The 26,624-nt window shown below is 46.0% G+C and overlaps 1 protein-coding gene across 1 annotated transcript; it reads right to left on the reverse strand.

Moving 5' to 3' along the window:
- On the reverse strand, positions 1-25,947 carry SPINT2 (serine peptidase inhibitor, Kunitz type 2). The gene is made up of 7 exons (XM_045846917.1): positions 25,487-25,947; positions 7,074-7,244; positions 4,421-4,480; positions 3,110-3,163; positions 2,344-2,505; positions 1,982-2,020; positions 1-696 (listed from the first exon to the last, which is right to left on the reverse strand). The coding sequence occupies exons 1-7, from the start codon at positions 25,590-25,592 to the stop codon at positions 530-532; spliced, it is 759 nt and encodes a 252-aa protein (XP_045702873.1). The 5' UTR covers positions 25,593-25,947; the 3' UTR covers positions 1-529.
- Between the last annotated feature and the right edge of the window lie 677 nt (positions 25,948-26,624).

Below are 26,624 nucleotides of genomic sequence, written 5' to 3' on the forward strand. Positions count from 1 at the left end.
TAAAGAAAGCACATACTGAAATTTATTTTAAAAGGGAAGATCCCTTTTATTAACTTGTACATTTTACTCTCTTTTCAGAATCCTAATTTTTAAAAAAACTTTTGTTTCTGCTTATTTAAAAATGAAAACCCCCACAAATCAAACAAAGGAAACTATGAAAACATTACTTTTGTGATGGGAAAGGAGTCAACAAGGCTTCCACGTGAACAAAGAAAACTATCCTTGGAGTAAAGGAATCGAAGAGGAGCTGACTTCCGGTCTGGGGCGGGGCTGGTCCTGATGTGAACCATTAGGAGGTTTCCAAAGTGAACAGCCCCCGGGAGAACCAGGAAGCAGCCCTCTTAGCTTCCGAAGTACCAAACAGACAAAAAGCCCTAATAATCACAAAAATACAAATCAATCACTCTATTTTAAAAAGCACACACACACACACCCTATAGTTTCCCCCCCCCCAACCCCCGCCCAGGGTTCTCTTCGTGGACAGTGGGTCCTGAGCCCTGACAAAGGTGGCCTCCCGGGGACAAGGTGTTCACAGCACAACCGTGTTCTTCACCAGATGCTCCTTATCATCCTCGGAACTCCAGAGGGTATGGAGGGCGCGCTCCTGGTTCCTCCGTGCCGTCCTGACCAGGCAGACTGTAGAGGCTCCCAGCAGGACGATCAGGACCATCACGAACAGCCCTGCCAGGACCACCACTGGGGATGGGAGAGAGGCCTCAGGACTGGTGGGATGAGGACAGCCACGGCCAGAGCGAGGCAGCTCAGGGCGAGGACCCAGCAGCCCCCAGCCCCACACCCCCCACCCAACTGGGAAGGTCTGGAGAACTGACACTGCCCACCCATCCCGGAAGAACAGTCCCAACACGCTGGTTCCCAACAAACACAGGCACTGCGCCGTGTGCACACAAACAGCAACGGTTCGGGTTCCTTCTTTTTGAACAAAGCCCCACTTACACCATTTCCCTCCACCTCTTAGGGGCAAGCTGTACAGGAGGCCCAAGCCCACATAAAAAACACATCTCTGGCGTGTGTAGAAACATAAAACCCCAGGTATTGTGTCTACTCCGCCCCCACCATCAACCTCAGACAAAGGTGGGCCTGCAGGTGGCTGGATGGCTGATTGTGGAATGAGGTAAGGGCAGAGGCAAGGGTTTGTTCTGGGCAGTGCTGTGAGGGCACCCCCGTGTTCCTAATGGCCTTGGTAAATCCAACAGTGGTCACCCCACTGGTCAGTGAAGATGCTTTCTTTCCAGGTGGGACTCCACCTAAGGAATGTGGCTCCTGTGGCAACTACCCAGTTGCCTCTCCCTGCCTGGCTATGGAATCAGATAGGAGCGAGTCCCTCTCCACCTCTACCCTACCCCACCAACACCACTCCTGATGGCCTGCTTTCTGCCCAGGCCTGGCAAACCAGTTCCAGCGTCACCCCTCCTCTACAACAGAGCAGGCAGCAGGCCAGGCCAGGGCTCCTTATTAGGGAAACAGGTGGAAAGAGACCAAACCAGTGTGGCAGGTCCTTTTGCAAACACTGTCCTCCCTGACTCAGGCTCAGAATCAGAAACAAAAGCGAAGGCCCAGCCCCCTTGTCAGACCACACTGCCTGGGGACAACACTGGCTGTGCCTCGCACACACCAAGGTCTCCAACTTCCTCCTTGTCACCCACAACCAGCTCTGTCCGCCCCACAGACCAGAGTTCCCTCTGAACCTGGAGTCAGACTCAGGCCTGCGTGCAGCAGATCCCACGTGCCCAACAGCAGGACTCTCGCCCTCCAGTACCCCCAGCCGCCTCACTCCAGCCCCCACCATATACTCAGTGGTAGGGCAAACATTCCAAGCTGCTGTTCTTATGCAGAAACACAACTTTCTACCACAAGATGTTTGTGGTGAATGATGATGTGTCCAAGACAACATGAGCCTGCAAAAACACAGCTGAGTTTAGTCAGGCAGGCAGGTGGGGGGTGGTGGCTAAAGGCCACTTACCTTTAGTGCTGCGGGGCAGGACAGGATATAGCTGCTTGCCTGGAAGAGAACACACAACCCCAAGGTCAGCTCATGGTCCTCTTCCCCCCAAAACTGCTGCCTCCTGAAGACCCCCTCAGCTCTGGGCCTTCACAGTGGGCTCTTTCTGAGGTACAACTTCTGGTTCTTCAAGGACTTGTCACCTTGGTGGGGACCTAGGGCATGTCTAGGGGCCAAAGCCTACCTGTGCCCCACCAGGGAGCCAGAGAAGGATGGAGGCCAAATGACAGCCTTTCCACAGCCTTTTTTAGGGACGGGGATGGACTTGGGGAGGGCCGTCCACCCGCCATTGCTTCTTGGATCCAGGGATCAGGCAGACTCACCGAAGCAGCGGCTCATACATGCCTCCTTGGAGAGGTAGTTGTTTTTATTGCCCTGGCACCCTCCATAGATAAAGTTGTCACAGGAGTTCTTCTCAGCATCAAAGTACCAACGTAGGAAGGATGCGCGGCAAGGCCCTGTGACTGCCTTGGCAGTGCAGTGTTCTGGGAGCGGAAGGCCCGAGAAGCACAAGTGAGCAGGGCGCAGAGGAAAGTGAAGCTAGAATGCTCCCAGGCAGTCACACAGCTGCCAGCCAAGGGAGAGCTGTCTCTCTGCCATAGAAACTGGTCAACTACAGATGTGCTCGGTCTGACCCACTTCAACACCCTCTTCCACATTTGTAGCACCCTTCTCGGTGCAGCCAGACTATGTTGTTGGGGAGGGGGTTTCCCCTACCAGGCACTGTTGGAAACACTTTCCATGCACTCCTCGGTCTCTAGGAGACCTGTCTGGGGCCCCAGTTTTTATACTCAGGGACTCAGAGGCACAGCTACAGTCACCTGCCCACAGCTACACAGCTGGTGAGCAGGGCCTGCAGCTGTACCTCCTCCTGTGCACAGCTTCCTGCAGCTGCTGCCCTGGGCTTCCCATGCATTCATTCCACCACCTCGGAAAGGCCGGGAAGCCCCAAGCTACAATTTCCTTAGTGGAAATCCTGAAGTGTGTCACAATTCCAACTAAGTAAAGAAAATATGTTTTGCCTACATATTTTTTACAAGTTATACTTTCTACTATCTAAAATGAAAGATAAATTTTAAAAAACTATACCTTCATAGTCGAAAACATCACTGGAAGGGTCATCAAAATCCCACCTTCCGGGAACTAAAACACAAACATCCGTGTCAGGGAGGCAGGGGCAGTCATGTGGACTGGCTGGGGCCGAGTCTAGAAGGACCCACTGAGGGACTGTGGACACTGGCTCCTAGAAGGAAGGGTGTGGATCTCCCCTTCAAGGGCAGCTTTGCTCCATCACCTCTGGTTGCAATGGGCTCTACAGCACACACTGAATGAACGCTGGTGGGGAGGCCCGCCTCCACTCCAGGGGTTGATATGAAAACTAATCCCAGCCACAGTATCTGGGGCGATGAGGAAACCAGTCCAGTTCACTCTCTACACAGTGAGGAGTCCCCTCCCTCACTCTCCTGGGGAAATTTTCTTCTGAAACAGGACTGAAATCAGAGCTATTATGCCACCCCACGATGCTGGATGATTTTAGAGAGGCTGGCTTCAGAATTAACAGTGAGCACAGGAAAAGCAATGGCCAGGACGGTCACAGGACTCCTGGCCTAGCAAACCTAGAGAGTGACTCTCGCCTAACTTCCAGCTTTCTGCAAGTCACAGAATAAACAGTTACTCTCACATGAGCACTGGTATCACAGTCAGAGCCAAGGAGCAACTGGTGTGTGACCACAAGCCTACTGGGGACCGTCCTCCAATGGGGTGGGGGCAGATTCCCTCCTTCCACAGCAGGTCTTGCCCCGCAGGGCCAACTGCTTGGGAACCGGCCTTCGGGAAAGCTGGGCTGGACTTGCTAGTGCATCTGCACCACTCGCCCCAGGCTCCTGAAGCTGAATCCTTAACCATAAAGGGGGAATAGGGCAGCTGCTGTCAGCACTACAAAGCAAGCTGACACAAAGCTTGAGATCAAGGACTGACGTGGGAATGGAGGCAGGGTGGCAGAGGACAGGACTCAGCACAGGGAGGGGGATAGAAAGGATCACAGGGAGCAGAGGAAACAGAACAGGCCAGGAGAGGTGGGGGTGGGAGGCGGTAAGATGACAGAGGCCAGCCCAGAGAGGAGGAAGGGGCCTGAGCCACATGGGAGGCAACCACAATCCCCTGACCCACGGGAGGAAGCTGAGGCCCACTCAGAGGCAATGCAGAATCCCTCGGCTCTCCTTTCTGCTAAAGATGCTGGCAAGGAGCCAAAAGGTGGCAGCCCAGGCAGAGCCCTTGTTTGCCAATGCCGAGTAAACGGAACCAGAGGGTGCAAGCTCTTGTACAAGTCCCAGATTACAAATGTCCTTTCAGTTACCCATCTGGATGGCCTCATTCAACCTGCACCCTTTAAGAACGTACCACTTGGGATAGAGGAATCTGTTCCATTCCTGCTAGTGGCCAGACCATCAACGGTGTTCTCTACAAAGGCACAAAAAAAACCAAAACCGTATAGTGAGAAAGTGCACCTTCCTCCAAGATCGCCAGTGAAACTAGACAAGCTGTGTCCCTGAGTGGTCCTGCCCTGTGGGCCTCTCACAGCTACTCCCATTTCTACGTTATATGGGCCTTTCAATGCATATGCGGGCCCACAAGCCTGACAGAACTTGGAAATAAGGAACTGAGGTTTTCCTTGTGGGTTAAACTTGAAGATCAACTCACTGGGAACTGGAGTTAAGACATGTGAAATGAATGTAAAAAGAAAATATGATTTCCAAGGTCAAATAACCTGTTAACTGTATTATCTCATCGACTGATTTAAAAAGGGGGTGTACAGCAATGTAAATGTAGTTAATGCCATTGAACTGTACAATTATAAATGGTTAAAATGGTAAATTTCATGTTACATGTATTTTCTCTCTCTCACACACACGCAGTTGGGTGACGTGGAGAGGCTAGCCGCTTAAGGAAGCACAAAAAAGGGAGAGCTGGCAGGGTCCGGGAGGGAGGGACCTTGGCTCCTCATCTCCTTATTGGTCCCAACAGACACAGACCTTCTGGAGAGGCACAGGGCTGGCCTGACCAGATGCCCTTGAACATCCACATCACAAACCAGCTCCCCTTGTTCGACTTCTTTCATCAAGCAATCTTCTGGGAATTTGGCCGAGAGAACTGCCTACGTGGACGACAGGTGCAGGTAAGGGTTGCTGAGTGTCTGGTCCTCTGGGTGGTTCTGGTTCTCATTATAAATTAATAAACTGGCATTCTCATTACCATGTGGCTTCCCACAGAGCTTGCCTGCCTGGGAGACAATATGCTGGCAAAACGCTCCAGCACCAAGCTGCTCTGGCAGTCCGAGCTCTCGCACAAAAGACACCTCAAGAGATGTGCAGTGCGTGGAGCCATGCTTTAGTGCCCAGAAAGAGCTTTCTAGGCCCTGAAGCCTGGAGCCAGACTCTGAACCAAAAACAGCTGTCTGTCTTCTGCCAGCAAAACACAACCACCCCTGCCCCTTGTAGTGACCTCCTGTTTTAATGCCTTACTGCCTGCGGCTTGCACCCTTAAACAACTATCTACCTGAGAAAATAAAGAGCAACCAGAACAGGGAAGTACACTTCCCACAGTCAACTCTTCTTTTTAAAAAGATTTTATTTATTTATTTTTAGAGAGAGGGGTAGGGAGAAAGGAGAGAAACATCGATGTCAGAAACATCAATTGGTTGCCTCTCGAACACACCCTACCAAAGACGAAACCCACAGCCCAGGCACGTGCCTTGACTGGGAACCAAACTAGTTACCTCTCACTTTGCAGGCCGATGCCCAACTAACTAACCCACCCTGATCAGGGCCTTACAGTCAACTCTTGATTATGGAAGAACATAAAAAGTAACAAAAATATTCCTTTTAATTCCTCCCCCCCACACTGGATCCTAGCTGATGATGGAAAATTACAATAAATGCTGTTTTCCTCAGTTACCATCTGGTCAAGTTGCCAGCTGCTCCCTGAAAGGGGTGGAGCTCGCCTGTATGATCCAAAAACAGTATCCTGCCGCCCCAGCTTTCCAAACACCTGTTGAGCACCTGCTGGGCACCAGGCACACGAAGATCAGGAAGGCATTCCTAAGGCGCTCAGTCACTGGTGGGCTTGTGTGCTCCGCACTGTTTCAAACCTCCAGTCACAGCCACTGAAGACCACTGTTTCCTCCCCCTCTGTACATACGTTTATCTGACTTTTGAATGCAGAGCACAAGGCCCACTGAGATTGCAGCCAGTGACTGAGGAGACATAAAAACCCCACAAAGATGCAGGACATGGACTCGCAGACCGGTGGTGTGCAAGGAGCAGTAAAGGCACCAGCACATTCTGACACAGAATCAGAATCCAGAGTCCTAATGTCCATGCCAAGCCATCAAGAAAGAATGTGAGAAGTCAGTGTAACGATGTTAGGGAGATTGCCAGTGAAAATGCTTGACAGTTTGGCTGGTCAAATCCTTGAGTCTCAGGAACACTTGGAAAGCAGCAGGCCCCAGGGGCCAATGTCTCATTGTCATCAAGAGGTCCCTCGCAGCTCAGTGTGGGGCTTTAAGTTTTTATTTAAATAGTGAGACTGTCAGGGTGGATGCTACCTTGATTTCACAGAATCCTTGCAGGCGAGGCCTGGGAGAAGGATGGACTTCAGGAAGTATGTTCTAGTTTTAACTTGACTCAGAACTTGGCTGGCATTTGTCCCAGAGGTAAAAAAAATAATCCAAATGCCCAGAGAGCAAGTAGGGCAGCCTGTCTGAGTGGACCTGGGGACTCTGCTCAAGGGGAAGCCACTTCCTCCTACACTGAGTCTGGTACAGGACTTGCACTTAGTAGCGGGAGAAAGGAAGTTGTGGGGAGACGCAGTCACGCCCCCTACCTCCTGCTCTAGCTGTGAGACCACTGTGTGGGCGACCTTCGCATTGTGCCTGTCTCTTCTGCTTTTTAGACCCCCAGGTTCAGCTGTGAGGAACTAGTAAAGAGCAAAAGGCACCCACATCCCAATGAATAAACTGACCCTAATAATATTTCCTCAACTACCATTGTCTAACCTGTAAAACCAGCACATTTCTCAAGACACTTCTCCTTGGTCAGGTAATTATTGTCATTCCCACCACAGCCTCCATATACGAACTGCTGGCAGGATCCGTCCGTGGCATTGTACCACCATCTGCGGAAGGAGGCCCGGCATCTTCCCACTACCTTTGGAACTCGGCAAAAGTCTAAAACACAAAGCAGAGACCAGTTAGCTCAGCAGGGCAACCCCGGCAGCAGAGAACAGGCCCAGACCCACAGACCCACAGGAGAAGGCCCACAGTTTTCCGGAGCCCCCACATGAGGGCCAGAGCCTCAGTTCAAGCAGTCCCTCTGTGAGCTGTTTCCACAATGTTGGTGATTCCCTCCTTGTACAAGAAAAAAAGCACATCATCTAACAACAAAGACATCAACTCACCCAGTGTAACTGTATTTTAGTTGCATGTTGATTTTGTGCCTGCCCCCATTATCAAAGACACACATTTCCAGTACAGAATTATGACATTCAAAGGTGAAACAGAGACTTCAAGATCCTTCTGAATATATGTCCCATCACACAGCAAGGGGAGCTGGGCACTGAAAGACCAGGGCAGGTGATGGGAGGCCAGGAAGGAAGCACGCTGGTACTCTTAGCACCCCTCATGACGAACCTAACCTTCCCCCCTTTCCCTTCCTTTTCCTCCTGCCCTCCCTTCATTTCCCTTAAAGAAAAAATATATATGTTTAGCCCTGACTGCTGTGGCTCAGTGGATTGAACACTGGGTGGAGAGCCGAAAGGTTTCCAGTTTGATTCCCAGTCAGGTCACATGCCTGGGTAGCAGGCCAGTTTCCTGGTTGGGGGCGTGTGAGAAGCAGCCAGTTGATGTTTCTCTCCCTCCCTTCCCCTCTCTCTAAAAATAAATATATAAAATCTTTAAAAATATACAAAGTTTAAAAAAAAGTATTAATTTTAGAGAATGGGGAAGGGGGAGAGAGAGAAATATCAGTGTGAAAGAGAAACATCTATTGGTTGCTTCCCATATGCACCCCAACTGGGGATCAAACCCCCAACTTTCTGGTGTACAGGATCATGCTCCGATCATTTGAGCCTTCTGGCAGGGTGAGAAACTTTCTTAAACTTCCCTATTCATTCTCTGTCCCAGATGACCATTTCATACTTAAATTTCCACAAAAACCTACGAAAGGCCCCAGCCAGGTAGTTCAGTTGTTTAGAATGTCACCTCAATATGCCAAGGTTAAAAGTTCAATCTCTGGTCAGGGTACACATGAGAATCAACCAATGAATACATATATTAAGTGGAACAATGACTTGATGTTTTGCTCTCTTTCTCTTCTCCCTTCCTCTCTCTAAAATCAATAACTAAATAAAAAAATACATAAGCTGCCCTGGCTGGTGTGGCTCAGTGGATTGAGTGCCAGCCTGCAAACCAAAGGGTCCCCAGTTAGGGGTGCAAAAGAGGCAACTACATATTGATGTTTCTCTCCCTCTCTTTCTCCCTTCGCCCCCAAAAATAAATAAAATCTTAAAAATAAATAAACTGAGAACTTACTATTTTTTTTAAAATGAAAGAATTCACTACCTACAATGAGGGTGAGGGTGGAGAATGGGGGAAAAGGTACAGGGAATAAGATGATAAATGGTAGGCACAAAATTAAATGAGGGGAGATTAAGAACAGTATAGGAAATGGAGAAGCCAAAAGAACTTACATGTACTACCCATGGACATGAACTAATGGGGCGGGGGGAATGCGGGTGGGAGGGAGGTGCAGGATGGAAGGGAATAAAGTAGGAAAAATATGAGACAACTGTAATAGCAAAAATCAATGAAATATGCTTTTAAAAAAGTACCTTATCGGGACATGTGACATGAATAGCATCATGCAGCACACCCAGAAAGGCAAATCAATAGGACAGGATACGGATTAATGGCTCCTGGTGCTAGGGAGTGTGGTGGGGGAGTCATCGCAAATGGGCCCAAGGGTCTTTGAGATGACGGAAATGTTCCAAAATTGGATTGTGGGGATGGTTGTACACTTTGTAAATGTACAAAAATTACTGGATTGTATGCTTAATATTTTTTGAAGTCCACATAAATCACTTAAAATTCGTAATTTACTTACTTTTAATCCTCACCTGAGAATATGTTTACTGATTTTAGAGAGGAAGAGAGAGGCAGAGAGAAAAAGATAGAAACACAGATGTGAGAGAGAACATCGATTGGTTGCCTCCTGTACGTGCCCTGACCTGGGATCAAACCCACAGAACTTTGGTGCATAGGACGACGTTCCAACCAACCGAGCCACCTGGCCAGGGCTGGACTGACTGTATGCTTAAAACAAGTGATCTTTGGTATGTAAATAATACTTTAATAAAGCAGTATTCTTTTAAAAAATATTTTTATTTATTTTGAGAGAGAGGGGAAGAGAGGGAGAAAGACAGGGAGAGAAACAGTGACATGTGAGAGAAACACTGATCAGCTGTTTGCCTCCTGCACGCCTCCAACCAGGGACCTGGCTCACAACCCAGGCATGTGCCGAGACTGAAAATCGAACCAGCGACCCTTTGGTTTGCAGGCTGGCACTCAATCCACTGAACCACACAGGCCAGGGCTACCAAAGCAGCTTTTAGAGAAAATAGGGATATCCCTGACCAGTGGGGCTCAGTTAGTTGTGCATCATCCCGCGAAGGGAAAGGGTGCTGGTTGCAGGTTCAGTCCCAGGTTGGTCACGTACAAGATACAACTCTTACGTCAATGTTTCTCTCCTTTTCTCCCTCTCTCCCCCTCCCTCTAAAAATCAGTAAATAGGGGGAAAAATAAACAAAATCTTTTAAAAGTAACAAATAGGGACACCTTTTGTCCATAACACACCAACCAGAACTAGCTGGGTATGCATTTGGAGCAGGTACTTTCAACAGTGTGCCAAAGGTTACAAAACATACCCAATTAACACAGTCCAGGGAAAACAAGGCAGGAGAGCTCTCTGGTATATGATTCATGGCTGGTCAAATGTCAGTGGCAGCACTGCTACCAAGATAAAACTGTGAGGATTCACACCAGATCGACTCACTCCGTGACCCCAAACTGAAATCAACATCACAGCAGGGAGCACCCAACTACCAGAGGCAGCAACAGCCTGCCCAATGTCCCGCCAAGCTGAGAGCCCTGGAAAGCACCCTGACTGCTGTGTGTTCCTATTTTCTGAGTAGTTGCAGGTATAGACTTTTGGACAAAGACCCAAGGGTGGAACTGTACACTTTAAATGGGTAAACCATATAGTATGCGAATTGCATCTCGAAACAAAACCCGAGCCCTGGCCAGGTAGCTCAGTTGGTTAGAGCATCGTCCTGATATGCCAAGGTTGTGGGTTTCATAGCTAGTCAGGGGACATATGAGAATCAACCAACGAATGAATAAGTAAGTGGAACAACAAAATTGATGTTCCTTTCTCCCTTCTTCTTTCTAAAATCAATCAATGATAAAGTTTTTTTAAAAAGTAAAAAAGATAAAACAAAACCCAAAAGAGGGCTGAACAAAGCTCAAGGCAAGAATGACCAGACACCAATTCAACAGGGTGACCACAGTATAAAGGGTGGAAATTTGGTGGCTTTCCATAAGTACGGGTACCAGATACACACTCTGTACAGGTATGGGAGCCTGAGGGTTTGTGAAGAAGAGGGGGAAAAAGGCCTATCCAGGAGTGGGTGGCAGTTTCCTTGGGGAGGTCAGTCAACACTGCCCGGAATGTGGCCCTCACTTATAGGCACAGACACACACATGTAGTGCTGGTGCTGATGACACAGGGGTGCTGATTCCTGCTACCAAGACAGGTGCACGAGAGGATACTAAGAAAATAGCTGTCAGGGGAAGTAGCTGTATGTCTCCATTCACCAGCACACCACCTCGGAGAGCAAGCATGTCACTTGGATTCAAGGAAGAGAAATTTACTGTGGGGTTCACCTCTGCACATTCTCTCTCGGGTTTGCCTTTGGGACACATCTTTCTAACCTGGAATGTTCTTTCGACAGATGTGCCGATCCCTTCCTTACAAATCTTTTGGGCCTGGGAGGCCATTCTGTCTCAGACAGCTGCTCTCAATTATCTCACACTCTTTTCATAGTTTATGTTCAAAAGCAGCCTATTTTCAGGTTCCTTGGGTTGAGCAGGAGATGGAGAGACTTCACTTTTGTCTCAGGGAAACTTAAAAATGTCTCCATTATAAGAGAAACCTTAAGAGAAAAAATACAGTCTGTCTGGAAAGACAGAATATTGGAAATCGTTGAAGCTGAATGATGGTCTATAGGGGCCCATAAAACTGTTTTCACTACTTTGTTGTGTACATTTGAAAATTCCTATGATAAAAAAAGAGAAGAGCTTATCTTTTTAGTCAAATTTTATTTGACTGGAAGTAAAAGAGCTCTAGGTTGCAGATTAATTGGCCGCAGCTAGGCTCAGTGTGAAGGTGGCAATCACTGTCCCCTTGCTGTGTTGAGGCAAGTCTTCCTGTGAGCGCTGCACTAAATGGAGGAGAATCTCATTTGTCACATGCTTTTACTAACTAAATTGCTTTTGAGCCTGTGTGATATAAATTTTTACTCTCTAGGTTTGAGAGAAGTAAACTCATGAAAAATAAGTTTGTTTTTATTTGCTCGTTTGTTTCCAAGGAGACAGTGTTCCTTTGGTAAACACAGGCTATGGATTCTTGACTTTCACCCCAAACAACATCGACACATTTTCTCTTTCATTGTTCTCCAAAAAGCTTGTACAAAAAGTCAGAAATACTTTCAGTACGTAAGATGGCTTCCATGACTTACTTTCCTCAAAAGTACTTAAAAAAAAAAGTCAGTGTACTATACTTTGGTAGACCAAAATAAAAATGCAGAGCATCACTTATTTCTTGACACCCCGTTTACTGCCCTCACCAAGCACTATGTCAGGCACATTATGTGCACTGTTTCTAACGGTCACGATAAAACGGTGAATCATGCAGTAACAGCCCCGCTTTACAGACAAGGACACAGGCCTGGCTGGGTGGTTAGGCTGAGTGAGCAGCAGACGTGGGTGTGCATTTGATCCACAGTGGTCTGATTAGGGAGTAATGACCCCTTGGACTGGAATATCCACAGGCAGTGGGGAAAACAACATTCCTGAAGACCTTTATTGCAATCTCAGGGCTCACCAAGGCCAGGCCCTCAGCCAGGCCTCTGTTTTCAGTCACACTCTCTGACAGGGTCAGAGACAACATTATACCAAAGAAACTGGCCAAGGCTGAGGGATATTTGGTTGGACAGTCCAAAAAGCTCTTTCTTAATAATTCTATTATTTTGGAGATGACTAAATGATATACTGGTTTTAGAGTAGCATTAAGAAATAATCATGAAAGATGTCTTACATTGTATGTTCACAAAAGCTAATGCAAAATTTAAAACTTTGTATGTTCTTAAAATGCAGAGTAGGAAAAGCTGAAGGGAACTGAATTTGGATACATTCGCTTCAGAATATGCAAAAGTAGAATTTCTGTCTTCAAGAAACAGTAATATTCTCTTGGAAAATCATCAGAAATGGTTAAAAATCACACGGTACTGCCCCAGCTGGTGTGGCTCAGTGGACTGAGCACCAGCCTGTGAACCGAAAGGTCGCTGGTTCGATTCCCAGTCAGGGCACATTCTGGGTTGTGGCCAGGTCCCTGAGTTGGGGGTGTTTGAGAGGCAATCAGCCGAGGTTTCCCTTATACATTGATGTTTCTCTTACACAACGAGGATTCTCCTCTTTCTCCCTCCCTTTTCCTCTCTCCGGAAAAAAAAAAAATCACTACATGATATATGAACCATTTAGTTTTAAAACCCTGGCAGGCATTTTGAACATTAGCTATTACAAAATTGCCAAACAGGTGAGTCTTTGTCATGGAAAACAGGTTTCTCAGGTTATAAAACCACTAAAACTTTAACCAAGACACCCAGCCAACGGCTCAGACAATTTCTCTCTGTGCGAAGCTGGTTGGAATCATCTGCTGTCACCTCCTAACACGGACATCACAGAAATGTTAGCCTGGTTTCAGGCTCCCCAAGCACTGCCAATCTACTTTAATTCACAGGCTGAGGAGGATGGTGTCTACTTATTCTTCAAAAATACAGAACTGCAGCAATCCGCAAACTGTATCTGTATTCTTAATAAAAGCCTGCTCAGGCGGTGACTCAGGGCCCTCTCCACTAGAGAGAGTGGCCGTTTTGTCCCTATTTCCCCACAGGACTCGGTTGTCTGTGTGTATGTTTTTCTCATGTTTTGACGAGCATCTGCAGCGATGGATACCACTGGCTGGTATTCGTCTCGTGCAGCTGTGCTGACTCTGAAAAATAAGTTTACCTTAATGAAATATTTCAAACATTCTGAAAAGTGGAGAAAACATCCTAACACTGGTGTATCCGCTTCTCAGCTTTACCAAATTCTAACAATTTAAAGGACTAAAACACTGATAGAGCTGAAATACTTTGTATACCCTGTACTTCAATTCCACTTGCAATTAACAACCGCCTTGAACTTGGTGTTCTTTTATTCATATTTTCATACCCATTCAGAGTCAGTTTACTTTTAAACTTTTAAAACAAACAGAAAATGATTTTCCTAGGATTGTAGTCTGTGCTACACTTTTTACTCCTGTGTTACAAACAAAAGAACACTTTGGCTCCGTGCCAGTCTCATAAAAAGGCCCGGTCATCTCACAAGCCTGCAGCCTGTCATGAAATGGCCTTCCTCCTCCAAAACCAGGTGTCTTCTCTAAAGCAAACGTCAGTAAACTTTATGAAGGGTCAAATAGCACAAACAGGCAGTACTTGCTTTGCATGCCAGTATGGAATCATGCAAAACAACAGGAAAAAAATGTGACTGTTGCAAGACCTTTAAAGTTTTTTGGTCAAAACATTAAAAACTGTGGGTTATAAAGGTATACTATAAAAAACCAGTAAAACAAACATTTGCTTATTACCATTAAGTTAAAACAGTAGGAACTTGAGCCCTGGCTGGTGTGGCTCAGTGGACTGAGTGCAGGCCTATAAACCAAGGGGTCACCAGTTTGAGTCCTGGTCAGGGCCTGGGTTGAGGGCTGGGTCCCCAGTGGGGAGTACATGAGAGTCATTGCACACATTGACGTTTCTCCCCCTCTTCCTCCCTCCCTCCCCCCCATAAATAAATAAATAAATAAATAAATAAATAAATAAATAAATATCTTTAAAAAAGTTTAAATTCCTTTGTAAAATAAAAATTGTCATGCATACTTTGAACAGTGATTGAGATGGTCTTCAGTCATAGTGTAACTTAGGATATGAAGCAAGCATCTTCTCAAATAGCCCAAGGCAACTGTCATATTTCCTTCAAGTTTTGTATCAGCCTCCATCCAGCCTTTTATCTTTGCTCTTTCAATGTAATAGAATTATTCTGAGAGTTACTTTACTTCTTGTGGAGGTTTTTGCCCATGTTATTTCCTCTGAGACATCCTTTTTGCCACAACCACTTTCCACATCTCTGTCACTAAGTGGGCCCTCAACAAGTTCCTCTGTCTGTATACCCAGTCTCTCAACTGGACGTAGAATCAACATTCCCACAATCAGCTAGTTCTTCTATCACTCACTCCACTTATGCTCCACCAGAATTTCACTTCTGGCATTACCACTTTTTCTCTTTGCTGCACTGGAGTCTTTTCTGGCCAATTCCCTCTACTGATTAACCATGTTTATAAACTGCCATATAGGTTTATCACTACATATATCACTATCATATAGGTTTATAGAAAACAAGGAGGCAGCACACCTACATGCTTTGTTGTGTATGAACTAACAGGCATGCAATGACCAATCACCGCGTGAATGTGCAGTTTACAGTGAAAACCTGGGAACCCTATAACCATATAACCCTGTAACCCTATAACCCTGAGCCCTGAAATCTGAGCCCTGTTGTTAGGGGACTCAAATTATTTAATGAAAGTCTGGTAACTGAAATTCTTGCACGTTGAAAACCTTGCAAAGCAAAGCCTGGATTTATTTCAGATGCTGTGGGCCACACAGTTCTCACTCAACTGTTATTGTAGCATAAGAGCAATCTCAGACAAAATGTAAATAACCAGGGCTTTCATGCCAACAAATCTGTATTTACAGACACTAAAAAAAATTTTTTTTACCCTCACCTTAGTACATTTTTTTTTCACTGCTTTCAGAGAGAGAGGAAGGGGAAGAGAGAAACATCAATGTGAGAGAGAAGCACCTATTGATTGCCTCCTGTACCTACCTGGACCAGGGATCAAACCCGCAACCTAGGCATGTATGTGCCTCAACCAGGAATCAAACTCACGACTTTTCCATTATGGGAAGATGCTCCAACCAACTGAGCCACACTGGTCAGGGCAAGACACTAAAATTTTATCTCCCATAATAAAAACACCCTGTTCAGATGTTCTACCCCTACAGAACTCTCAATCTTATGTGTAGTCAGAAGCCATCACATAGACATAGGGTTCATTTTAAAAAATCTTTATTGTGCCCTGGCTGGCGTAGCTCAGTGGATTGAGCACGGGCACGAACCAAAGCATCGCAGGTTTGATTCCCAGTCAGGGCACATGCCTGGGTGGCAGGCCACAGCCCCCAGCAACTGCACATTGATGTTTCTCTCTCTTTCTCCCTCCCTTCCCTCTCTAAAAATAAATAAATTAAAAAAAAACTGTATAATTTGGGGTGAGACTTAAAAAAAAGCTTTATTGTATTTTTCCCATTACCATTTAATCTGTTTATACTGCCTGTCCCCCAGCCATCACACTTTTGTCCATGTCCATGAGTTCTTTTTCCTCAATCCCTCTACCCCCTACCTTCTCCCCTTAGTTGTCATCCTGCTCTCCATCTATGAGTCTGTCTCTATTTTGCTTCTTAGTTGTTTGTTCATTAGATTCCACATATGAGTGAAATCATATGGTATTTGTCTTTCTCTAACTAGCTTATTTCACTTAGCATAATGTTCTCCAGGTCCATCCATGTTGTTGTAAGTGATAAAGCTTTCTTCTTTTTTTTACAGCTGAGTAGTATTCCATTGTGTAAATGCCCCATAGTTGTTTTATCTACTCATTTACTGATGAACACTTGGGCTGCTTCCATTATCTTGGCAACTGTAAATGATGCTGCAATGAACATTGGGGTACTTATGTTCTTTTGAGTCAGTGTTTTGGGTTTCTTCGGATATATTTCCTGAAGTGGGATCACTGGGTCAAAAGGCAGATCCTTTTCTAATTTTTTGAGGTACCCCCACACTGCTTTCCACAGTGGCTGCACCAATCTACATCCCCACCAACAGTGCAAAAGGGTTCCCCTTTCTTCACATCCTCCCCAGCACTTGTTGGTTGATTTATTGATGATAGGCCATTCTGACAGGTGTGAGATGATCTCTTATCATGGTTTTAATTTGCATTTTTCTGATGATTAGTGACATTGAGCATCTTCAGGCCCTTTGCCCATTTTTTAATTGTTTTGTGTGTGTGTGTGTGTGTGTGTGTGTGTGTGTGTTGAGTTTTGTAAGTTCTTTTTAAATTTTGGATATTATCCCCTTTTCAGATGTATTGGTGAATATGTTCTCTCATCCTGTGGGTTGTCTTTTATTTTGCTGGTGATTTCCTTTGCTGTGCAAAATCTTTTTAGTTTGATGTAGTCCTATTTCTTTATTTTTTCTTGTTTCCCTTGCCTGGGGAGATATATCCTACAAAATATTACTATGAGCAATGTCCGAGATTTTACTGCCTATGTTTTCTTCTAGGATTTTTATGGTTTGGGGTCTAACATTTAAGTCTTTGATCCATGTTGAATTTATTCTTATGTGTGGTATAAGAAAGTGGTCTAATTTCACTTTTCTGCATGTATCTGTCCAATTTTCCCAACACCACTTATTGAATAAATGATCTTTAGCCCATTGTGTGTGCTTGCTTCCTCTGCCAAATATTAATTTGCTAGAAAGGAGTGGGTTTATTATCTGGGGTTCCTATTCTGTCCCACTGATGTATGTGTTTTTACGTTAGTACCATGCTGTTTTGATTACTATGGCCTCATAGTATAGTTTGATATTAGGTAGTGTAATTCCTCCAACTTTGTTCTTCTTTCTCAGGATCACTGTTGCTATGTGGGGCCTTTTGTCGTTCCATATAAATGGGTTCACATTTCTTATAACAGTATCGACCATGTATTACTCAGGTTTATCCTTTGCTATAAAGGCTGTAGCACACCCTTCCATCATTAAAAACAGCTATTCTCTTCCCACTGAAGCCTCTTAGAATTCTAAGGGATAATGGTCAAAGAGAAATTATTTGATACAAAAACCCTTAGACCTTTGAAAATCATATTTTACACAAACACACACACACAAAAGACAAAGCACAGCTTACTCCTCAGTATCAAAAAGCAAAGAAAGTAATGAAGAGTCATGTAATTCAAGAGTTTCAAAGACCAGGGGCACCTATTACCACATCCACAAAGGGATTGGTTTCCGAGACCTACAACAGCTGAAAATTCACCACCAAAAAATCTCGTTTGTGCCAGTTAATAACTGGGAGACATTCACATAATGGAATACCCAGAGCTTGTGAAAAACAGGCAAATGTACATGTGCAGGTACAGAAAATCTAAGCCGAAGACAGGGAAAAAGCAAAAGAATGGTTTCTATAATTCCTTTCTTAAACTTTTAATTTAGACACACGTATGAATCTAATCCCAAAGGCTAAGAATGTTAGCACGAGAACAACCTTGAGGACACTATAGATAAAACTCAGCCCAAGTTGATGTGAAGGCCTCCCTGTGTGTGATTTATATCTGTTCTAGACCTAGTTAGTGTTTTTTGGCAAGTTTCTTAGCAAAAGTCCCCCTTTGTGACCTCCAGACTATGTTTCCTGCTGAGGAATGCACCATTAATCTTGAGGCTATCTTGACAATGGCCTCTCTGGGAAAGGGCATTTGCTCACTGCAACTTGAATTCACTAGGGTAAGGAGACTCAGTTGGCTTTCCCTCCACAGGCCCCACTTAGCTAAATTCCATAGGCCGGCTCAGATATCTTCCTTAAAAACAGTTCAAAAGGGAGGGTTATTTTTGATATAGAGGCCAGTAACATAAGACTTGTGAAGATTATAATAGTTTTTGATCCATTAGGTGCACTTAAAACATTTGGTATAAAGCTCTGAATAGAGATACCATACTTTTTTCTATATTCTACTTTTATGAAGACCAGACTAACACAGGGACAGTGGGAATGAAATAAAGAGAAGGGTGACACACTTCACTGGAAAGTCCAACTGAATGTAGTGACTGACAGGATATAGGGAATACGGAAAACCAAAAGTACAACCTCAGGTCAGAGAATTGATTAAACCAACTCAATCCCTCCCTCCTTTGGTTTTTCTACTGTGTGACCACTTGCCATGCTTAAAATGACAAAATTCCGTATCTTCACCTAAGGTAAGCCAATGAAAAACTACTACACAGATCCAAGACCTGCACCACTAGATTATCATGAGATTAAGAGTTTAGGGGCAGTCCTGGCCGGAATAGTTCAGTGGTTTGAGTGCTGGCCTGTGAACCAAAGGGTTGCCGGTTCGATTCCTAGTCAGGGCACACGGCTTGGGTTGTGGGCCAGGTCCCTAGTTGGGGGCATGTGAGAGCCAACCACACACTGATATTTCTCTCCCTCTTCCTCCTTCCCTTCCCCTCTGACTAAAAATCAATCAATCAACCAATCTTAAAAAAAGAGTTCAAGTACAGAAAGCCCAAGGTCAGTACTGGAGAAAACTAAAAAATACACCATGGTTACCCATTTGCACTGCAAATATCTTTACTCCAAAGACTGAGACTCATTGTGTGAGTGAAGAGGTACCGAATACCAGAGAGGTAAGAAAACTGTTTAATTCTACCATGCCAAATTCCAAAGTTGACATTTATTTTATAATCAGCCTTATTTCAAGATGATCTATAAATCCCATTTTGGATAGGTTCTACATACTTGAGTGCTAGTGCTACTATTTACAGTATGGAAAACTACTAACTACCCATCTCATCTCCTCTAGGTTCAGGGTTCTGGAAGGTGTCATTATTAAGGTAGGTAATTCAGAAACTTCAAAATCACCCCTAGGGTCCTAGCCCATGTGGCTCAGTGGATTGAGCATTGGCCTGCAAACCAAAAGGTCACTGGTTTGATTCCTGGTCAGGGCACATGCCTGGGTTGCAGGCCAGGTCCTCAGCTGGGGGCATAGGAGAGCCAATGTTTCTCTCCCTCTCTCTAAAAAGAAATAAATAAAATCTAAAAAAAAAAAAAAAAAAAGATGTCAGAAATTTAAAATAAACCCTAGGTATTTATGAGGAAAGAGTATTTACAATGACAAAGCCAACTTAAATCATAAGGCTCAAAATCCTGTGTTTTAGATATAAAGTTCACATTCCATAAACCCTCAGCACAATGCAAACTAGCACTCCTGCCCATGTCACTGCACAGCCACCACTTGAACAGGACTATAACTCCTACCCTCACCTAAATCCATGGCCAGAAATACAGTAGCCCATATGAACAGCGAAATAAGTAGTTTCAAAGTCTTTCATGGAACAGTCTTTTAATTCACATGGAGGGGTTCTTAACCTTTTTTGAATTATGGACCATTTTCAGAAACTGATAACACTGAACAGACCATCTCCCTAGAGCAGTGTCTCTCAACCTTTTATGACCACCGCCCCCTCCCCGCCAAGGGAAACTTTAGACGTTTTTCCTCATCACCCCAGGAAATTCCTACCACAGACATACTATGTATTTATATAGAGTGGCCCTCTGAAATGTCACAAACTATTCTAATATCTCGTATTTTTTCACCTCCCCCTCAAAGAACATGCCCTAGACTATAAATGACAGATCCTGGGACACACATGGACAAATGATCAGACACGTGAATTTAGGAACTTCAGATTAAGGGGCTTTTCTGAAGCCATGGACCTAGGATGCTGTTGGTGAGATCCATCTTAAATATCTCAAAAAGAACAACTAAATTACCCTAATTTCTAAAGTGGCTTTCTGATGATGAAAAATGCACTTCAAATAAACTTCAAAGTAATTAAACTACAAAGTTCCTGGGCCTCACAGTCCTTCACAAGGAGTTTTCAGAAAGATCTTGTCTGCAACAACACATAAAATGACATTTGTGACCAGGATCATACACAGACATCCATAATCCATGAGCTAATGCTTCTGGGCTCATCTGTAAGTTCCACATTGGTCATGTGACCAGTGGGCCACCAAGGCCTCCCGGGTTAATGAAGTCATTTTGGTGTGCCCTCTTCATAGTTCTCTTCCCTTCTCATGAATCACAGGCTACCTTACCCCTTATTTGGTCTCCCCTGTCACCCTCGGGACATGGCAAACAGAGTCTTGGCTGACTGGACAACTACCAAGAGACAACCCTGAGCAGGCAAATGACTCTGGGAAAAAGTCAAGTGAGAAACAGAGGGGCAGTATGGGGTGAAAGAGAAGTTTACTTTCTCTGTCACAGGCTGCACTCCAAAATGCTGATCAGGGCAAAGGAATGTTTCTGGTTGGAAAGTATCTTTTGCCACTTTCTTCTTTCAGGGAGAGGTCCACTCTCTCTAAGTGGACCTAAAGGCAAGGCCCTGAATGTTCTTCAGGGATTGCTGGCATTTCAGCCTCAAAGGCCATGTTTTCCATACTAAGCACACCAAACCTACCTTACTTTTCTTCCTAGTACTCACCCCCCCAGATCTATAATTCATTGTTCATTTGTTTATTGTATTGCCTTCCTCGCATCACAATGTAAATGCCATGGATTGGGGGCTGTCTCCTTTCTTTATTGCTCTATTTCCAGGGCCTAAAACTAAAGCTTGGTAGGTGCTCAATAAGTATGTGTTGAATACATATTTCAAACTGTCCTGGAACCAAACCTTCTTGCCTGTAGCAGAACAAGAGCTTCTGGTATGGCAGACGAGAATACCCAAAGATGCTGTAATACTTTGGAGAACCCCAGCTGACGACCAACACCAACTGTACTTTAGCTCCTGTCTGTCACTGTCTTTGACCACCCAGTTCACAGCTACCCATGGGAGTGAGGAGGAGAAAAATGTGCTGAGTAATAACATGCTTATTGCAGATTTGCTAAAGTTAAAGTTCCCCCTTTCAGTCAAAGTTCTGGGGACACTGTAATTAATGCAAGAGGTTGATGGAAATTGAAGGTCACCTCAAAGTACAGTGGAAACTCTCAAATGCCGCACTTGTGCTCAGCCTAAGTCCCACGAACTACAAGCCAAGTAACCACTAACGAAAAGTTTTGATGCCCTGGGCTGGGCATAAAGTTACCAGCAATAGGAAGTACACCTAACTGACCATTCCCTAAAGGAATTTTTGAGGTTCTTCTCTGAAGAGGAATACATTATCTCTCCTTGTATTGATCAAAATGACATATTTGGGGGTCCTCCAAATACCAGGACTTACCACCTGGGGAAGAGAGAAAACTTACGCACTTTTGTGGCCACCTGATGAAGAGGGGTTTTCCCTTCCCAATATCAATAACACACATATGTACACTTACCGCACAATTTATAAGGAGTTGTTTTATCCACCTCCACTTACAAAATGGAGCGTATTCTGAAGGTGGGGTTGGAACTCAAACGGGGGCAGGCCAGGTGGATAAGCAGACACTGAAGGAGACGAGCGCCTGTCCTGTCCAAAAGGACTGACAGGTCTGAGCCCACGGGTGCTTTGTGGGAACACAGGCCCGGTGGGGGTAGGAAAAGCCAAAATGCTATTTTTTCCATTAAAAAAATTCCCAATCCTAGAAAGGTAGTAAGTCCCCTGAAGTCTGTTTGAGGTCTCCACAGAATGGTCTATTTGTAAACGCAAGACGCTCCTCTCACCTGCTTATCACATCAGCCCCCCACCCCCTTACCTCTCTCACATTCCCATCATCCTGTTTTGTCACCATCTCCCCTCCCCCAACTCCTGGGGCCTCCCCTGCTTGTGACCTATTTTAAGCAAAATCTCTCATTTTTTCATCACTTCCCTAAACAGCTGTCACTTTCTTATCTCTAACCAAACCCAGTCTCCCCTGAGGAAATATGCCTTCCCTTGTGCCCTTCCAAGTGCTCCCAGATGCTACTTCCAGACCATTTTCCCTCCACCCTCTCCCCAAGGGCCCAGCTATGAATCTTATCATCACAGCAGATTGTGCCTACCTTGCGCATCATCTTCGGACCCAGACCACCACACCTCATCTCTCCATGATTGCAGCTTCAGGCTCACCGTCACTCTCCTGCTCCCATCACCATCACTGGTGATTTCCATATCCAGGAAGGTGATCCTTGAACTATCCTGGTCTCTTGGTTCCCAGACCTCCCCTCCTCCAGTGATCCTGTCCTTTCCTGACCCTCCCTCCCACGGTCACACCTAGACCTTGTCTTAAAAACTACAGCCCCATCATGCCTGGTGTGGCTCAATGGATTGAGCACTGGCCTGCAAACCAAAGGGTTGCTGGTTGGATTCCCAGTCAAGGCACAAGCCTGGGTTTTGGGCCAGGTCCCCAGTGCGGGGTGCGTGAGAGGTGACCACACATTGATGTTTCTCTCCCTTTCTCCCTCCCATCCCCTCTCTCTAAAAATAAATATTTTTAAAAATAAGTGCAGCCTCTTCAGAACCTCAGTTTCATGTATCTCACTCAGTGCCCATCATACCCTATCTTTCTAGCTCATTTCCTCCAAAATCTCAACTTCAACAACCAATTGGCACTGTGACCTTCCCATGACTTTGCAGCCCCCTCGAGTCTTCATACAGATTAAATCCCTTGATCTGCCATTACAATCACCCACTCACACAGGTTCACTACACACTTCCCCCTCTCCACCCTCCTCATCAGGCAGAATCCTATGCAGCTGCATGTGGCTGGAGAAACAACTCAGTGAAAATCAAAGCTATCAGGAGAGAAGAAAAAAAAATCAAAACTGTTAAAAGCTTTCAAACAAGTAACTTCAGATAAGCGAGGGCATTAGTTGACCCAGCCAGACAGGAGTACTTCTGAAAGGTCAGTGGGTCCAGCCAGCTGCAGCAGCCAGGGAGGCCACTGAGAACAGAGAAGGCCCCTGCAGCCAGACCTGGCTTTGTCAATTGCTATTGTGTGACCTTAGATAAGACCTGTAACTTTATCACCACACCAGGTTATCTCAAGGATTAAATAACCACATATGAGCTCAGAGTAAGCAATAGATGTTAGCCCCAAAGTCAGTTTTGACAAAGTCCAGGCCAGGTAACCAGAAGGTGCTATACTTCCTTACATAATTACTTCATCTACAAAAGTCCAGAAGGGCTGACAAATCCTGGTTTGGATTGCAAGAATAATGAATAAAGAATAATCATTCCTGCTTCTTGGTCCTCTAAAGCTGAGACTCTCCCCACTGGCTCTTGACATTAACCAATTAATTTTTTCCTCTTTGCCTTGGGCATAGGGAAATGAAGTCTTCAGAAGTTACAGCTGGTTATGACTTGGTGCACACCCGTTCTGCTTCCTCCTTTCACCCAATATGCTGGCCTATACCTATAAAGTCACCTGGCTCCTGCCTACCTCTCCCACCTCACATCCTCCTCCAAGTCTCTCCCTCTCCTGCTCCAGCCTCACTGGCTGGCCCTCTGGGTCCTTTCCTTGAAAACCAAGTGTTTTCTAGCCTCAGGGCCTTTGTACTCCATTATTTCCAATTGGATACTCATCCCTGAGGTCTTTGTGTGGCTGCCTCCTCATTCTTCACCATAGAACTCAGGTGTTGCCTTCTTCAGAGACCCCCCCCCCCCCCACTCAGCCAGTGGCCCTCACCAGGCATATTTTCAAGTATGTACTATCGAGTGCTTTTTAATTACATTTTTATTATATTTTTCTGGAGAGCATTTCATTTCTCAAAGAGGATGCTTGGCATGTTTCTTCTCCGTGACAGTATGGCCCTTTTTTACTTAGTCAAGCTGGACTGCAAACAAGGAAGAAACAAGTCTGTTTCTGGTTCCCTGTGGATCTCACAAAGAGGAGCCCTGCAGACTAGCTTCTTTGTTCACAAGCCAGGCTCCCCACCAACCTGAGGCGGGGTGGGGGTGGAAGAGGGGCACAATTCTAGGAACATGGTCTTGCTGAAGGTCAGAAAAGACCAAGAGAAGGAGCGAGCCAAGAACACAGATATTTATATATCCAGGTCACAGGGCAAGTCATACAGAAAGCATGGCAAGAGAAGCAAATTGCCTCAAAAAATATATGTGGAATCTGAATGGTATAATTTGGGGGGTTAAAAAGTAGAATTTGGAAGCTGTTCCTTGTTCACTACAGTAAATCAAATGTTAGGTGATTATACTGGGGAAAAAGTGGCCCCATTATCTTGCATCACCCCGTTTGTGTACTTTGCCCCATTCATTTACTTCTTAGTAACTTAATATTGTGACTATTGTAATGAGTGCTCTGTTTAAATGTTCAGTCTTGGCCTCTCCCACCAGAATATAAGCTCTGTGAGTGCAGGGACCTGGCCTGTCCGAGTCACAACTGTCATCACTTGTGCCAGCACTGTCCTGGGCAGAGCAGGGACTCAGTAAGTTTTGCTGAACAATGAATTTTTTGAGAATTATTTTCAAAGTCCGCTTGCGCTTGTCTTAAGCAGTTATGGGTCTAACAACACTTGTTCAGAAAGACCTTTCAAGCCGAACTTCCTTAGAATGAAGAGGTTTAAATCCTAACTTATGCTCCACCAACCTCTTAATAACCAATCCAATGAATTCAAGCCCAGCTCTTTGAATAGCAAGGAGCCCCCCACTCTGGCACCTGGCAAAATTTCTCCGCCCAATATTTTCGCTTTTCTTCTCCTTCCCGTGAATATCACTGAAAACCACCTTGCTTCTTGGAGGCGCTCTACTGCAGCTGAACCAGAAAGGTTCTCGGGAGGCTCAAGTCCAACAACGAAAGAGGTGGGGGTGGGGCCTTCTTCCCTGAAGCAAAACTGCCATCAAGTCACCTAAGGCAACCCTCGCCCTCATAGGCCTAGTCTCCCAGGGCTTTCCTGAGCCAGGTAACTGCCCGCTGTCAGGGAGAGGCTGGTGGTGTTCGGGTCGGCCTCCTACCCCTTCCGGCCACAGGGAGGGGCCGTGCTACGTAACTCCTTGGTCCATAAAACTTACCGCCCCTCTCATCCCAGGAAACTTTCCGAACCCTGACTCCTCCGCCTGCCCTCACTCCCAAGAACTCCCAGTGTCCCAGGTTTGGCTCCACCACAACCCCTAAGCTTCACCAACTCTCCCGCTCAAACCTTGCCCAGGGCCCCTCGTATCCCAAATTACTCCCCGCACTCAACGTCCCGCCTTCGGCCTCTCAGCCACCCACTCCTCTCTGGAGACCCGCCCGGGCGCTCACCGTCAATGTTAGGTTCTCCGTCCGCCGCCTCGGCGCCTATGAGGAGCAGCGACGCCAGCAGGGCGAGGAGCGCTAGGCCTCGCCTCGGCCCACACAGCTGCGCCATGACGGGCTCCACCCGGCCGCGCAGGTGAGGCCTCTAGCCGCTCGCTTTTGGGGGTCTCGCGATCAGGTGCCGAAGCCCCTTGTCGCGCACGCGCAAGGGAGCGCCTCGCGTCAGGCCGAAGTGGTCGGAAAGATCCTTTCTCGGACCTTTGGTGTGAGGACTCCGATTCCTATGCCCACAATTCAGGAGAACACTCCTCACTCCCTCTTTGTCTCCAGTAACACACAGCAACTCCCCACCGTTCACAACCGCGCCAGACGCCCAAATGTTCGGTGGAAGCGGGAGACAATGGCAGCCGCCTGTAAGGAGCTGCCGAGGTTACCCGTCCGATAGGGGGCGGAGCCCACCTGGCAAGGCGGGGCGCACTGAGCGCAAGCGCAAGAAGCAGGCACCTGTGCGGCCATCCTCCTCCCTAGAGCGCACCTGGGCCCTCCCCTGACGCTGGAGAAAGGGGCGGAGTTTGCATAGGTGAAAGCCGGTTGAAGGGTTGGCGAAAGTCCGGTGCGACTGGGGTTCCTTCCTCCTTGACGGTCCAGTACCTTCCCTCTTGAGCTGAAGCAGGAGACAGCATAGGAAGAACTCTGAGACTGTAATACTGTCACTGGCCAGCATTTAGCACCCTGGTTGCCAGGAAACTCCTTTTACCAATTAGGTGGAATAAATAGTAAGCCGAGGCAGGGAGCAGGAAGGAGATAAGTCTCACATGATAACTCAGCAGTCCTGAGCCTAGTCTGATAATCTTGCCAGGTGTTCCAATATCACAAGAAACACTCTATTAGCAAGCAAGAAAGAAAGCCTTTGAAATTCTATGTAACATTTCCACTATCTGGGAAAGAAAGCCTTGAAGCTGTGCTTTCATCCCAAGGCCTGAATGTGGGAGAGGGTCCCCGGTGCCCAAAGAAAGAGCCCATAAAACAACTTTGGTTAATTGCCTACCCCTGGTCACTATCTGTTTTAGGAAGGAGTCCCTGATGCTTACAGAAAGAGCCCATAAATAACTTTGGAAAGTGCCCCAATTTTAATTAACTGTCA

Source organism: Phyllostomus hastatus, unplaced genomic scaffold (assembly GCF_019186645.2).
Source record: "Phyllostomus hastatus isolate PE091 unplaced genomic scaffold, TTU_PhHast_1.1 phas_contig_5, whole genome shotgun sequence".
In the NCBI taxonomy this organism is placed as follows: Eukaryota; Metazoa; Chordata; class Mammalia; order Chiroptera; family Phyllostomidae; genus Phyllostomus; species Phyllostomus hastatus.

Excerpts from the sequence above, each read along its gene's own strand:
- SPINT2 (XM_045846917.1), bottom strand. The coding sequence starts at position 25,592 with ATGGCGCAGCTGTGTGGGCCGAGGCGAGGCCTAGCGCTCCTCGCCCTG. Across the intron at positions 3,164-4,420 it reads AGATTCCTCTATCCCAAGTG|TTCCCGGAAGGTGGGATTTT; the intron begins GTACGTTCTTAA and ends TTTGTGTTTTAG. Across the intron at positions 697-1,981 it reads CCTGCCCCGCAGCACTAAAG|TGGTGGTCCTGGCAGGGCTG; the intron begins GTAAGTGGCCTT and ends TCCCATCCCCAG.